Here is a 15,446-nt window from a genome sequence, read left to right as displayed (position 1 = left end):
CAACCTCCCACAGGTTTTGGAACATATGTTTAAGAAGATCTGGGACGAAGAAAGAATTCCTGAAGACTGGCAGTGTGCCCTGATACACCCACTACACAAAAAGGGGGATAAGATGAATGTTAATAATTATAGAGGGATCTCGCTACTACCAGTAGGATACAAAATTTTGTCAAGGAAATTACTTCAAATCGTGGAGCCAGTTCTGGATAAAAAAATAGGTGAATATCAAGCAGGTTTTAGACAAGGTAGATCCTGTGTTGAACAAATGTTTAACCTGAAAACACTAATTCGTTACAGAATCTCAAGAGGCCAGAGATTTGCAATAGTATTTGTAGATTTCAAAAAAGCATACGACTCGGTAGATAGAGAAACATTACTGAAAGTATTGGAAGAATTTGGGGTCGATAAGAAAACAATTCAAATTATCAAACAGACGCTAACAAACAGTAAGGCCAAAGTTAAATTTATGGGTGAAATTTCAAGGAAGTTCGAAATTAAAACAGGTGTTAGACAAGGTGATGGTTTATCCCCAATCCTCTTCAACTGCGTACTGGAAAAGATATTGAGAATATGGAAAGAAGAACTCAAAGGCACCAAGAATGACATCAGAATTGGAACAAAAAAAGAAAAAATAGAAGTGGACTGTTTAGCTTTTGCAGACGATCTGGCAATAGTTACAGAAAACGAAGAAATAGCTCAGAACTACCTGGAGAAACTACAAGAAGTTTCGGCCAGAGCTGGACTGCAGATTTCATTTGAAAAAACCGTGTATATGTCTAATCATAGAAATAACAAGAAAAATCTTATTACTAAATACGGCAATATTAAGAGAGTAGAAAAATTTAAGTATTTAGGTGAAATAATTCAAGTGAATGGTTTAGACAAGAGTGCAAACCAGGCGAGAGCAAGGAAAATGGAATTTGCTTTTCAAAAAACCAAAGACATATATAACAAAAAAAAACATTTCGATTCAAGCTAAATTAAGAAATTATAAAACTGTCATTAGACCAGAATGCCTGTATGCATCGGAGTGCCTAACTCTTAACAAAAAGGGGGAAATAGAAAACATGGAAAAGAAAGAAAGGAAAATTTTGAGAAAAATATTAGGACCGAGAAAGATTGGAGAAGAGTACAAGCTAAAGAGTAATAAGGAAATATACAAAACTATTGAGAAAGTGAGTGAGGCAATGCGTAAACGCAGACTAACGTTTTATGGTCACCTGTCGAGGATGGATGGAAACAGACTAACAAGAAAAGTGTTTGAACATAGTAACAGGAACGAAAAAACCAACAATAAATGGATACAGATGGTGAAAAAGGATTTGGCCTATTTTAATGTCACCCGTGAGTCAATCAGGGACAGGGAAAAGTTTAGACAAATAGTGAACGAAATTAAGTGTTTTCCAGAAGAAACGAAACTAAAGAATAATAACAGGAAATGGTCGGAAGAGCGGAGGAGGAACCACTCGAAAATGATGAGGAAATATTGGGAAGAGAGAAAAAAAGATCAAAAAGCCGGGCAAGTGAATTGTTGAACGTGGTCCAAAGATGGCCGAAATCGAAAGAAGAAGAAGAAGAACTTCTTCTGCTGATTGTCTCTCTATAGAAACCATCGTGTCCTCGAAGATGATTATCCTCACCTCCAAATCTCTTAAAACTGCGTCATTCATTTTTATGGTTTACAATGCATAACATCCCTTAGATGTTCGGGCTCACATGCGGTTCCTCTCCGTCGAATTGTCTTGGCTCAAACTCGTCAAGGGGTTGAACCGCACATGTCGCATTACACGCACTAAATTAGACACTTGTGACCATTTGGTTAAATTTTCTGGCTGATGGCAAGTTTGCGAAGTACAAAGTTAATATAACATTCCACTTCCTTATCTTCACGAAAAGTTGGAGTTCACACCAAGCGCACGGCTGCTCACCGCCAAGTCCCTCGATACCACACAACGCGAAATTTTCCAAGACGTTTCACTTCCGAGGTGCCTAAAGACCGACCGTCCGCTTTCGCGTCTGCATCCGAACTGTTCACTTTGGTGTCTCCAGCCGAACTGTCCGTTTTCGCGTCTCCATCCGAACTGTCCCCTTTCGTATCTCGACCAGAAATGCCCTGTGCCCGTCTCCGACCGCGTTTCCCGCGCGCTGAACATCTTCGCTCAACTGACTAGCGCAGTTCCCTTTCCTGTAGCCGTCCATCTGATTGGCTACGGTTTATTCTACATTACTTTACATTTTAACATACTTAAATGATCAAAGCTTGATCACTTTCACGTTCTAAATAAAGCGACATTAATACCCATTACATAATAAACGTTAAACTCTTTTACAAAAGACCAATACAATTTCCATCTTAACTTTGAGTGTCAGGCCAGTAGCCTTGCACCAATGTGCTTTCTGATAAATAAATAAAGAACAAAAGTAACTATTATGCACTAAATTTTACAAAAAATATTACATTGCCTAATGATTCAATAAGGTGTCATGCTGTCATCGTTCAATGCGTTTTGTCTGTATAAAATGATGATCTGATGCCTAACTGAAAATACTGATAATTTAAATTTACTACTTATTTTAAACAAATTAAGTTGCATATTTGATATTTACAATGTGTTATTTTAATGATGCGCTTCCATATGAAATGTCGATCGTTAAGATTGATCAAAGCGTTCAGATTTTAGCATTCAGGTCTTTGTTACAAAACTTGTTAATTTCACTTTAACAGTAAATCCTAAACTATTACAGATACGACAAAATTCAAGTTTCATTTGGGATCAGAATAAAAATTTATGGAGGATGGCAGATTAAAATTACTGTGGCTTGATTCCCTGCACTACTTCGGAATTAACTAGTTTTCATGAATGTTTCCCTTTATGGCCTATCTTAAGTCCGCCTATTTAACACTGCTACGTCTCCTTGGACATAAAAGCCTTCTACTGGGTTTCCCTATGGCGTAGGTTCTCGTCTGTCTCCCTCGCACACTACAGCGCTTAGGTCTCAATAGACAATAGACGCCTGTGAGTTTCCCCATATCTAGGTGAATCTGCGCCTTTTGTGCCATCCAGTCCTGGACGACAGGGTTCGTTTCACAATTTCTGAAGTCTGACTCTTTCGGATATATACTTAAATGAGAGCGAAATGCTCGTTAACAAGGGGTATTCTGCAGGAATAGCATGGATAGTACGCACCATCAGTTGTTAATCGCACCTGTGGAGAAATAGAAAGATTTTCGCACATCCAGGCGAGCATGTAAGTATCCTCATTCATCCAAATTTTTGGTCATATATCTCAGTTTTACGTATTTTCCATCAATTTTCGTAATTTCGTCAGGTATTCTATAATTTAAACTCATTTTACCCACTCACTCGAGTTCCAAACCACAGCTCTCGTCGACTTCTCACGTCAACAAAACTTCTTATCACGTCGATATCGTGGTGCTATCAGCCAATGACTATGCATCATGGTTCTCAATTTATGTGTCATTGCCAAATAATTGTTTTGAGTGCTATATTCACGTGCACATGGGCCGCCCTGAGTGGCCGAGTGGTTCTAGGCACTACAGTCTGGAATCGCGGGACCGCTACGGTCGCAGATTTGAATCCTGCCTTGGGCATGGATGTGTGTGATGTCCTTAGGTTAGTTAGGTTTAAGTAGTTCTACGTTCTAGGGGACTGATGACCATAGATGTTAAGTCCCATAGTGCTCAGAGCCATTTGAACCATTAGTGCAGCAAATAACCATCAAAAGAGAGGAGGTGCAAAAACTACGTTCTTTAACCAAAACGCTTTTTAAATTCCATAAGATTTTATTATGGTTACCCATCTCTCCCTATGTTGATGGCGGTCACAAAGTATTTTCGCATTCAAGGATCCTGAGCAAAACCATAGTTGTCCCTCCTTGCGTCTTGTAAGTGTTCATCTGTCTTAAACCAAACCTCCCTGTAACATTGTCTCCAATTTAATTTGGAACTGACCAGAAGTTGGAGGGAACTGTACAAATGACATTAGACATTTCGCGAAGGAATAAGGCTAGTTGAGTTCCACATAACCAATACACTTTGATATTTTGCCTTCAGACAGAGCATAACGTATGATCCAAAGCGCCACAACCGGCTGACGCTATTCAGCGAAGAGTGTTCTGTACCAATGTTATTCATGTCACACACCCAATTACACATGATCCCTCTGGACGTTTGCATGCTGAAGATATTAGCACTCCTTATTGGTATATAGTAGATATGAGTCTGATACATTTGTGAGTAGCCGGCCGCGGTGGCCGAGCGGGTCTAGGCGCTTCAGTCCGGAACCACGCGGCTGCTACGGTCGCAGATTCGAGTCGTGCCACGGGCATGGATGTGTGTGATGACCTTAGGTTTGTTAGGTTTGAATAGTTCTAAGTCTAGGGGACTGAGGGACTGAAGACCTCAGATGTTTAATCCAATAGTGCTCACACAGCCATTTGAACCTTTTTTTTTTTAGACTATTGTGGTGCTATAACAGACAGCTACGAAGAAGAAGAAACATATGGTTTTGCATGATGGAACTCCACATGGAAAGAGTTTTACACATTTTATGTAAATCACTTGTGCTATCTATTCAGTTATATTGTTTGGGTATTATACAAAGAAGGTACTCAAAAGATAGAAATTATCATAGAACATAAACACACACTCCTAAGGCGACACAGTACTGCACTTAAATATGCATAATGTGAAAACCGTGTGGTTGCAATATATTAGTCACTTGGAGTTCAACGCTGTTAATACCCCAATGCAGGAAATATATTTCCAACATCCGACACACATTCAGTTTGCAAATTTTCTATCCCACTCACTATGGCGAGAAATTTTAAGATGATAAAACTACTACTTTCTACACTAAGGAAAAAAAAAGACATAGTTTCACGGAAGTTGCAGTACTCAGTGTTCACATCCTATTATGATTTGGAAATTATGCTGTCCACACATCAGTCCCATAAAATTATCGTCAGCGACGGAAAAATGCATGAAACAACGATGTTTTATGAGGAAATAGATAAATTCATAGCAGCATTGTTTGGCATGTGAAATTACGTAATCTGTTCTACACACAGCATTGTTCAAGCAAATGTATACATAGGGATTGCAGCACCTCACGAACACCTGTTAATGACTTAGAATAATTGCAGAGATGTAACTGACGACTCGATTGATGTCCAAGATGTGGCAGGGAAATGTAGTACTTTGCATCTTCGTTCATCTAGAGGAGAGTGCTGAAGTAGGTTTTCGATCGCTTTGGTGGATGTGATTCATCACACATGGGTTGGAAGTCCTCTGCTGACTATGATATGCGGAGGTTTGGTGTTAACGATTGCAGATACGTAACGCTCTAAGCCAGATACAGATTACGCAGTTGTATCTGGGTCAGATGCAGGTTGTACCACACAACTGCTACAGCTTGAGAGAACACTGTAAAAAATGCTAAATGTGCGATAAATGACTTACCACAACATCTGACTCTCTCTCTCTCTCGCACTCACTCTCTTTAGAATCTGTCATCACCATTAGATCCCACCTTGTTATAACCCCTCCCATCGCAACCGATTAGTCCATCCACTTTCTACCAGCCTATAACGCCAATCCATGTCAGATGATTCTCTTCTCTATGGAAGCATCCAACACAGTAGTCAACTTACATGTAATCCCGTAACCAAAACAGACATACTGCAACATGTTGCTAAAAATCATGCAGCAACTGTTTTGTATGGTATTTTTTAGCTGACACCGCATGGTTGTCACTGGTAGAGAGTACAGAGAAGCACATTGTAAATACTGTTTGTCAGAGCTTAAAACGCTTGAACAGTCTTGCACAGGGTTAAACATATGATCCCATCTATAGCTGTATATTGCAGTCCTGCAATATACAAGCTGGTAATACAATGCTTTTTAGTTAAGGAGAACAAAATTTATCACTGTCACATGTCCGACCACGTTATAGAAATCTATATCGTGTTTACCTATAACTTTATGGCTACATCTGGGCTTGTCATCCGACATATATAAAATTATTTCTCCACATTTGTTGGTCATCCGAGTTAAACAGTCTATTCCAGTAGTCTGACGACTGCCAACGATAAGCGATTGTTTTCCCTGGTTCCCATTGCTTCCATTTTAACTTTTTCTCGTATTCGTCCTGCTATCATATACAGGTTCCCATTACAAGAATTTTCCTGCATCAAGCAGACAAGTAAGTACGCCCACATCCTCCCTTAATTTTCCAGCATTTAGGCTTTCCCGTAAATTATACCTATTTTCCGCCAATTTTCGTAATTTCATCAATTTTATGTCACTTCTGCTCATGTAATCTTCATATCACTTCTCGCAACTTATTCTAAAATTCCTTGTAAATGTAGTACGGTTGCCAACACCTAACGAAGCTGCGCCATTTTTCTGTATGTGTGTTTGCATCACTTTCACGTGGAGACCCCCAAGGCACGGGATAGGTTCAGGAGAGGGTCAAATACAGCTCCTTGGTGGATCCACCGTCCGTTACGTCACGGATAGGGCTCAAAGTTAGATCCATCATGGGATACTGTCGGGACAGGGTCTGCAGGCGAATCCACCACACGTTATGGCCTGGATACAGTAGGAGGTGAATCCACCAGGTGTTATGGCTGGGGAGAGTTTGAAGGTAGATCCACCATGCATCATGGCAACAGGGGTAGGGTACAGAAGTAGAACTACCACATGTCACTGCCGAGAGAAGGTTGGAAGGTGGATCCACCACGTGTTATGGTCGGGATAATGTTCGGGGTGGATCAATGACGCGTTACGTCCAGGAGAGGGTTTGAAGGTGGATCCACCTGCAATATGTCTGGTGTGGTGTCTGAAGATGGGCTTACCGGCAGTAGGTCTGGAGTATGTTCGAAATGTTCTGATTCCGTGAAACTCAGCACGTTCTGATTTCATTCATGAGACGTCTAACGTACTGTGTATAGTTCCCTACTGTATCTAGTCAGTTTCGAACTATATCAGAGCCAATGCTGCACGGACGTTTGGTTAAAGACAGAAGAAGAGTTACAAGATGCATAGAGAAACCGTTTAGAGTTTTGCTAAGGATTCACGAATGCGAGAATACTTTGTGACCCTCAACCACAAAGGGTGAGATGAGTAACCATAATAAAATCTTAGCGAATTTATAAATTGATTTGGCTAAGGAACGAAATTTTTGCATCTTCTCACTGCTGATGCCCCATTTATACAATAAGGTACAGTATTTGTGAAACTTCCTGGCAGATTAAAACTGTGTGCCGGACCGAGATTCGAGTTAGGGACCTTTGCCTTTCGCGGGCAAGTGCTCTACCAACTGAGTTGCCCAAGCACGACTCACGCCCCGTCCTCACAGCTTTACTTCTGCCAGTACCTCGTCTCCTGTCTGCAGAGTGAAAATCTCATTCTGGAAACACCCCCCAGGCTGTGGCTAAGCCATGTCTCCGCAGTATCCTTTCTTTCAGGAGTGCTAGTTCTGCAATGTCTGCAGGGGAGCTTCTGTCAAGTTTGGAAGGTAGGAGACGAGCTACTGGCAGAAGTAAAGCTTTGAGGACGGGGCGTGAGTCGTGCTTGGGTAGCTCAGTTGGTAGAGCACTTGCCCGCGAAAGGCAAAGGTCCGAGTTCGAGTCTCTGTCCGGCACACAGTTTTAATCTGTCAGGAAGTTTCATATCAGCGCACACTCCGCTGTAGAGTGAAAATCTCATTCAGGAAACAGTATTTGTGTTATGGGACAGTGTAATAGGGTTCACGATATGTACACATGTCTATAGCTCTCACAAAGTAATGGTTTCGTTGGGGGTGGTTTAACAGTGATACATAAATTGAGAATCATGCTGCAATGTCATGGCTGATAACAATAAAAAAAATGGTTCAAATGTCTCTGACCACTATGGGACTTAACATCTGCGGTCATCAGTCCCCCAGAACGTAGAACTACTTAAACCTAACTAACCTAAGGACATCACACACATCCATGCCCGAAGCAGGATTCGAACCTGCGACCGTAGCAGTCGCGCGGTTCCGGACTGAGCGCCTAGAAGGCTGATAACATCACGAGAGCAACATAGTGAGATGTATTGTTGATATGACAAGTCATATCGAAAGTGATGGTTTGGAACTCGAGTACTTGGGTGAAATGCGATTAAGTTACGGAAAACCTGATTAAATTACGAAACTTGGTCGTAAGTACGTAAAACTGAGGTGTACGGCAAAAATTTGGGGTGCTCACTATCTGTGCTCTGTGTGTTTAAGTCCTGCAGTATACCCCCTGTTCCTCATTTGGTTATGCACTGTAAGTCATAAGAAAGATAGACGCAGGTCCAGAGATTTGGAGGTCAGGATGACCATCAACTAGGACGCCAATACGGTGATGCCGTGTGGCTAGGGCCTCCCGTCGGGTAGACCGTTCACCTGGTGCAAGTCTTTCGAGTTGACGCTACTTCGGCGACTTGCGTGTCGATGAGGATGAAATGAGGATGATAAGGACAACACAACACCCAGTCCCTGAGCGGAGAAAATCTCTGACCCAGCCGGGAATCGAACCCTGGCCGTTAGGTATAACATTCTGTCGCGCTGACCACTCAGATACCATGGGCGGACAATACCGTGATGATATACCTGGACGCAATATGCGCCACCAATATGAGGAATCAATGCTCTTGGTCTGTTCAAAAACAGAACATAGAGACATCTGCTACTCCAATACTGTGGAAAATAAGATTACACCTACAGGTCATCGCTTTCGGAGACCTGTTTGCAAATGCTCTGCAACGTCGCTAACACAAGAACCTTCTGTTGTGATTGACAATCTGTGGCCAGTGCTCTTCCTCCAGTACAGGTGACAAAACATTACGCAGGTCTTCCAACCTGCTACAGTGGACCAAACGTATCTATTCGAAGAGATCACCACACACGCTTGATGTCAACAAGCAGACAGAATTGGAAATTTGTGGTAAGTTCCTGTGGGACCAAACTGCTGAGGTCATCGGTCCCTAGGCTTACGCACTACTTAATCTAACTAAAACTAATGTAAGAACAACACACACACCTATGCCTGATGGAGGACTCGAATCTCCGACGGGGAAGGCGTGCGAACCGTAGGAAGGCGCTTAAGACCGCGAGGCTACCACGCGCAGCGCAGATGGTATTTGTTTTCGATTTATCAGTAGACAGAAACGCGGTTAAGCATTATCGAGTTCTCTAACAGGGGAACTTTTTATTTTGTAGTTCTACTTCGTTGGATGTTAGAAAAGTAATGAGAAGAGAAAGCATGTGAGAGAGAGAGACTGCGCTGTTAACGAAGACTCTGGCACCATTACACTGTCGTATTTCTAGCGCAGTAATCGAAGGAATACGAGAAAGGAGATTAGGTTATATACTGGGGGACATTATAGACAGTCATTCAGTTTCGATTAATTGTAGGTGTGACGCTGCTGAATTTCTTTCTGCAGTCTGTGTATACTCTGCATGGTTATGAATTTCCTCTCGTACGTTCGTGTGCAGTTTTTCACTTTGTGATAGCTCTCTACCTAGTCAGTGACTAGTGGATTAGTAGACGGCCGTTTGATCAATGGAACAGTGATGTCGGAACGTGATGGGATTTCAAGATAACTAGCAGGGGCATGTGAGTTGGCGTGGGACACCTCTTACTCGTCGAAATTAGGTGTATTCAAATGTTGGAGGACTCGTGGGAATACGTCAGGTAAGCGATACTCGGACGGAAGGCAATTTGATAGCTGAGTTCCATACTGCTCCATCTAAATATTGATGGCAAACATATTACAGTCTCTCACAAAAGACTCGCGAAGTGACTGCACTGATAAAATTAAAATCTAATGCAAAGTTTCCTGCACAGTTACTATCACCAGTGGAAGTTCCACCTTTTGTTCTCTCGATAAGCAAGAGACCACATACTTCCACGAGGTTTCTGTGCCTACAAATGGATACACTGACGTCTTAATAGGAGGACTGTACTTTTACATCTATAAGCATACCTCACAAGCCACCATGTAGTGCGTGGTGGAGGGTACCCTATACTACTACTACTCATTTCATATCCTATTCCACTCACAAACGCTACGGTCGCAGGTTCGAATCCTGCCTCGGGCATGGACGTGTGTGATGTCCTTAGATTAGTTAGGTTTAAGTAGTTCTAAGTTGCAGGGGACTGATAACGTCAGATGTTAAGTCGCATATTGCTCAGAGCCATTTGAACCATTTTTGAACCACTCACAAATATGGTCAGAGAGAAAAACACTATTTATATGCCTCCGTATGAGAGCTGATTTATCTTTGTTGTCCGTATGTGAAATGTATGTTCCCAGCAGTAGAATCCGTCTGCAGTCAGCTTCAAATCTCGGTTCTCAGCAGTGTTGCTCAAAAAGAACATTGCACTACCTCCGGGGATTCCAGATTGATTTATTGAAGCACCAACACACCCATTTGGCGGGAGCCAATAGGAACACTTCCACAGCGCTGCATTCTGAGGGAGACGTAGATTTGCAGATTCATACACGTTTGAGATGGGGTGGTGAACAGACAAGTATTTTACTTTTGTTCGCTGGATTAGTCTTCCGGGGAAATTTAAAAAAATCTCAGGACTTTTTGGTTTGCAAGAGGGTTGAAGCGAAGCACATTGTTCAACATCGTGGTAATTCCCCCAAGTGACATTGAATCACCCAATCCTTGTGGAAAGGATGGGACAACTTCAGTGAGTCTAGAATCAGTATCAGCTGTCCGATAGGGCGAGCGGTGGTTTGTCGGCCACGATAGGTACAGCCCTGATCTTCAGACAAAGGTTCGCAACCCGATGGCCTTGGTGGTAGCTGTTTACAGTGATCCCGCTGGAGGCGGCGGAGATGACGGCAGTGGCGTCGCGCCGGTGGAGAAGAGAGTGAAACCTCATTCCACTGCCCCCAAACCGCCGGATCTCAGCAGGATTAGTTCGGGAGCAGTAAACCAGATTTCTAAGTTACTTACTTCCATTAGCATAACAAGGCAACGGAGAGGCAGGACGCAGTTAGCGTTTGATACCCTAAGCTATTTGACGACAGTTACCACTCATTTTGGTATCAGATGAAGTGACTACCTAGCCTCTAGAAACCCTCCACAGACGTCATGGAAACGTCTGTAACAGTTATTTGGTGAGTGTAAACCGACTGCAGGAAAAATGTCATCCGCCATGCAAAGCGACTCTCACGATCAATGAGGTGCCACTGCGTGGGTGCAAGCGAGGGAGATCTTTTAATGGAATTTCAATGTAACAGCTACAGAGACAGACGATCATCGTAATAAAGTCAGCTATATTACCGAATTTATAAAGTGTTATGTTACATAAACCTTTTATTTACAACTCCTCTGTGCTGCTACCTCGTAGATGATGAGGTTAGTTTCAGAGAGTTTCGAGGTGAGGAGGCACCCTGCGATAGAGGTACATTATGCTTTTGGCACTCCATCATGAGCCAAAATTGACTTTAATGTTCTAGCCCTGTAATGCAGGCTGTGGCAGATATTAAGCTGATAAGAAATTTTCTACCTGATGAGATCATACTTAGATTAAATATAGCCTATGCCCTAGTATTGTATAGGATTTTTACACAAAGTAACGATACTTTAGTGATGTGAAACGTGTATATATTCCGATTTTTTCATTTTTTTAAAAAATACGTCGTATAAAAGAAGGAATCTACATTTCGAGTAATGAATTCGAGGTTTATTGACAAAACAATGTCCCCTTTTTGATTGGGTAAAGTGGTTTTTTTTTAAACAGGAGAGCCTATGTCGGTGTTGGAATTGCAGTTAGAACTATTAGTACAAGTTGCGTCTGCTTGTTTGCATTGTGCCATGGCCATCGGCAGCAGTGGTCACAAAGGTTCAGTGATCGGACATTGCAGCTTAAGCCCGTCATGAGTGGCAGTTAACAAAGAAATATTGTGACTAGTCGGCCAGGTACACTATACACTCGTCAAATGGCCATGGACTAGACTGAAGGTGAGTGGTAAAATTTTTCTTCTTGAGATGATGTGTTCAAGTAAGATAATAAGCACTACACTTGTAAAAAATATCATACGTCCTATTTCCCATATTTCTGTTAACTAGGATGTGACTTGCAACTCGTAAATACTGTAGGTATAGGTGTGTTTCATTCTCCAGTGGTGATGATACAGGATTCCTGTACATAAGTGACAGGGATTTGCAGCCGCACTAGGACATTAGGTCGCTGTTCTAATACTGTTACCCATCGTTATGTCCCTCCCACCTGCTATTAACTTGTAGATCAGCAAAAAGCTACTCCCATGCGCTTGAATGGTAGCTTCCAGGCCTATTACGCATCCTTCCCACACATGGCTATTGTGTAGACTGGCTGGAGCAATTCTCTTTTGCTGGACGAATGGCGAATATGTCCTCTCTAGGGATGTAGTAGTTACTGACGGAACTGTCTAGTGCTGGCAGCTATCCCTTCCCAACTCCCATGACTCACAGCCAGAGAATTTTTTTTTTTATTTGTCCACCAAATTTGGAATGTCCCGCCAGTAGGCGAAGGGATGTTAGACTAAACTCGTGTTCTGGGTCGGTCATTTTGCACTGTGATGTCATAGACTGTGCCACTATTCCAAAGATGATAAAACAAAGCGGATACTCTACATCGTTCCACAAAAGCAATGCGCAAATTGATTTTCTAAAAATAAAGAGTATATTATTGTAATTTGTTGTTGTGTCCTCTGAAATACTATATAATCACCATATGAATTTATCGCCAAAATTCAAATTTAGTACGGAATCTGGTATTTCCCACCGATTTGTGAGCTTTTCGCCAGTAGGAAGGTTGGGTGGGGAGAAGCGCGGCCCTCCAATGGGATGGGCATTTCCCAGAGAAAAATGGTTAACTAATTGATCAGTTCAATTAGTCGATTTATTTGGTATCAAAATGGCGCTGGGATCCGCATCACTTTTCCCAGAGAGGTGGGTGGGACATGGAGTTGGGGTTGGGGGGAGAGGGGTAGCGGGTTTCTCCGAAGGGCTAATTATCCCCAGGGAGTCATTAATCACTTAGTGCAACAGCTGACTTGCTGCCCAGGGGAAAATAAACATTAATACCTTGCTCTTCCCAACCTAAAAATAGCTATAATTATTATTCTGTAATTGACGTTAATACTGATGTAATATTGATCAGTACACCATACTCAGTCATGTATAGAAACATCTAAGGTAACACCCATTACACCCTACATGTTTATTTTTCTCTCCGCTTTATTTTCTATAAATAGACTTTGTGCCAGAATCGCCTGTCTTGTTTCTAATCCTTTTGTAAATACAAACTGTTGTTCACTCTACCCTCCACCTTCAGCTCCCATAAGAATTATCTGTTGAGGATTCTTAATGCATGCGTAATGGGCTTAATTTTGGTACTGTGCACTTCTTAGAGTTACCACCTTCTTTGGTTTAGGAATTATGACGCGTTTCTGGAAGTCGCCTTGGTGTCTCTCCTATGTTGCAGATCGTCCTAATCAGTTTCAGCAGCATCATTTTCAACCTTTCACCCACATTCTCGATTCGTTCTGCAGAAATTACAGTACTGGACGTAATTTCAGTAATTAGTATCAAACGCAAAATCTTCCTGGCAGATTAAAATTGTGTGCCATGCCAATATTCGAAGTCGGGATCCTTGCCGGGCGGCTGGTCCCGGCGGAGGTTGGAGTCCTCCCTCGGGCATGGGTGTGTGTGTTTGTCCTTAGGATAATTTAGGTTAAGTAGTGTGTAAGCTTAGGGACTGATGACTTTAGCAGCTAAGTCCCATAAGATTTCACACACATTTCAACATTTTGATCCTTGCCTTTTGCGAGCAATTGCTCTACCGACTGAGCTATCCTACACAATTCACCCACAATCGTTTTAGCATGCAAGGCAAACTTGGGAGGTAGGAGATGAGGTACGGCGGAACTACAGTTCTGAGAAAGGAGCCAGGGTCATGATTTGACAGCTAAGTTGATAGACAAATTGCTCGTAAAAGCAACGATTCCGAGATCTAGTCTCGCTCCGGCACACTGTTTTAAGCTACCAAGATCTTTCTTATCAACACACACTCCGCTGCAGAGTGTAAATATCATTATAGAAACATCAAAAATGTTAATGTATGCTTTCCCGTCGCATACAGCTGGCGAAGAGTTATCGGGCTTCCAGCCGGGTGGCGGTCTCTTCAAACTGCGACGTTTCGACGGGTACAGTGAAACACAGATTGGTAGGGCCTTCAAGAGGAGACAGGCTGACAAATTGCAGGAAGAGGAAGAAGAGGAAGAGGAAGTTAACAAGAGACTCGCCTTTCTTCCATATTTGGGGCCCATATCAGCCAAAATCGGGAGGCTACTGAGAAAATCAAACATAAATACCGTCTTCCGACCACCGCCGAAGATGAAAGAGCTACTGGGCTCAGCTAAAGACCCACTCAAACGCAACACACCTGGTATATACAGCATTGCCTGCGATTGTGGTGTGCAGTACATTGGACAAACGCAGCGCTGCATCTCGAAAAGGTGCGAGGAACACAACAGGCATGTCCGACTTGGACAGGTAGAGAAATCTGCTATAGCGGAACATAGCATCAAATAAAACCACACCTTTCATTTGGAGAACGCCAGGGTGCTGTGCCGAGCCGGGAGCTATTGGGACAGGGTCATTAAAGAATCAATAGAAATACGGGTCTACGAGAATCTTGTGAACTGAGCGCGGCCTGGAATGCTGCATTAGCCGCAATACGCCAGGAACGCACCAAGAAACGTCCAGCTCACGAGAAGCGGCCGGAATGCTCTGACGGAGACACGAACGGCGCACCCGCTTCCCCCTCCACCCCGCCCGGCGGTTCATCTGGATCCAGCCTCCCGCGGCCAGGTGGTGGGGGGCACGCCGCAGGTATAAAGGGACGGCCATCCGCTAAGTCTCGGCACTTCGCCAGAAGATGACGAGTACGTTACTCGTCGAAACGTCGCAGTTTGAAGACACCGCCACCCGGCTGGAAGCCCGAGAATTCTTCGCCATCACAAATGTTGACTCTTAGTATGGATTATGGTACCGGTGAGAGTGCTTGCCGACGGGACGCTGCAGTTAGCTGACACGCGCACCTCGTGTGGCCGGCAGGTGTCGCGGCTGTCGGCGTGCCGGCTGAGCGGCTCGACGCTGTCGGTGAACGGCGACGTGGTGGCGCGCTGCCGGGCGCCCAGCGTCGGCATCGACACCGACCTCGTCAGCGAGTTCGACCCCTCCAGCTCGGACTCGGGCGTCATCAGCCGCTGCGCCGTCGTCAAGCCGCTCAAGCTGCGCCTCTGCGAGCCCATCTTCGGCGGCCGCAAGTCCAAAGCGGCGGGCAAGAGGCCAGGCGTCGAGGTGAGTAGAGCAGTAGGATGCCCGCGGCGGCTGACGCCGCAT

General features: G+C 43.5%; 1 protein-coding gene across 1 annotated transcript in view; it reads left to right on the top strand.

Annotated features, from left to right (window-relative positions):
* LOC124606259 (alpha-2B adrenergic receptor-like) overlaps positions 1–15,446 on the top strand; it is a 101,102-nt gene that overhangs the window by 73,415 nt on the left and 12,241 nt on the right. Inside the window, exon 4 of the mRNA XM_047138236.1 lies at positions 15,159–15,404. Within this exon, the coding sequence (XP_046994192.1) occupies positions 15,159–15,404 (246 nt within the window). The remainder of the gene's footprint in view (positions 1–15,158; positions 15,405–15,446) is intronic.

Source organism: Schistocerca americana, chromosome 3, assembly GCF_021461395.2.
Source record: "Schistocerca americana isolate TAMUIC-IGC-003095 chromosome 3, iqSchAmer2.1, whole genome shotgun sequence".
Taxonomy (NCBI): domain Eukaryota; kingdom Metazoa; phylum Arthropoda; class Insecta; order Orthoptera; family Acrididae; genus Schistocerca; species Schistocerca americana.
Note: the sequence above shows the minus strand (reverse complement) of the source record. Positions and strands in the feature narration are given on the sequence as shown.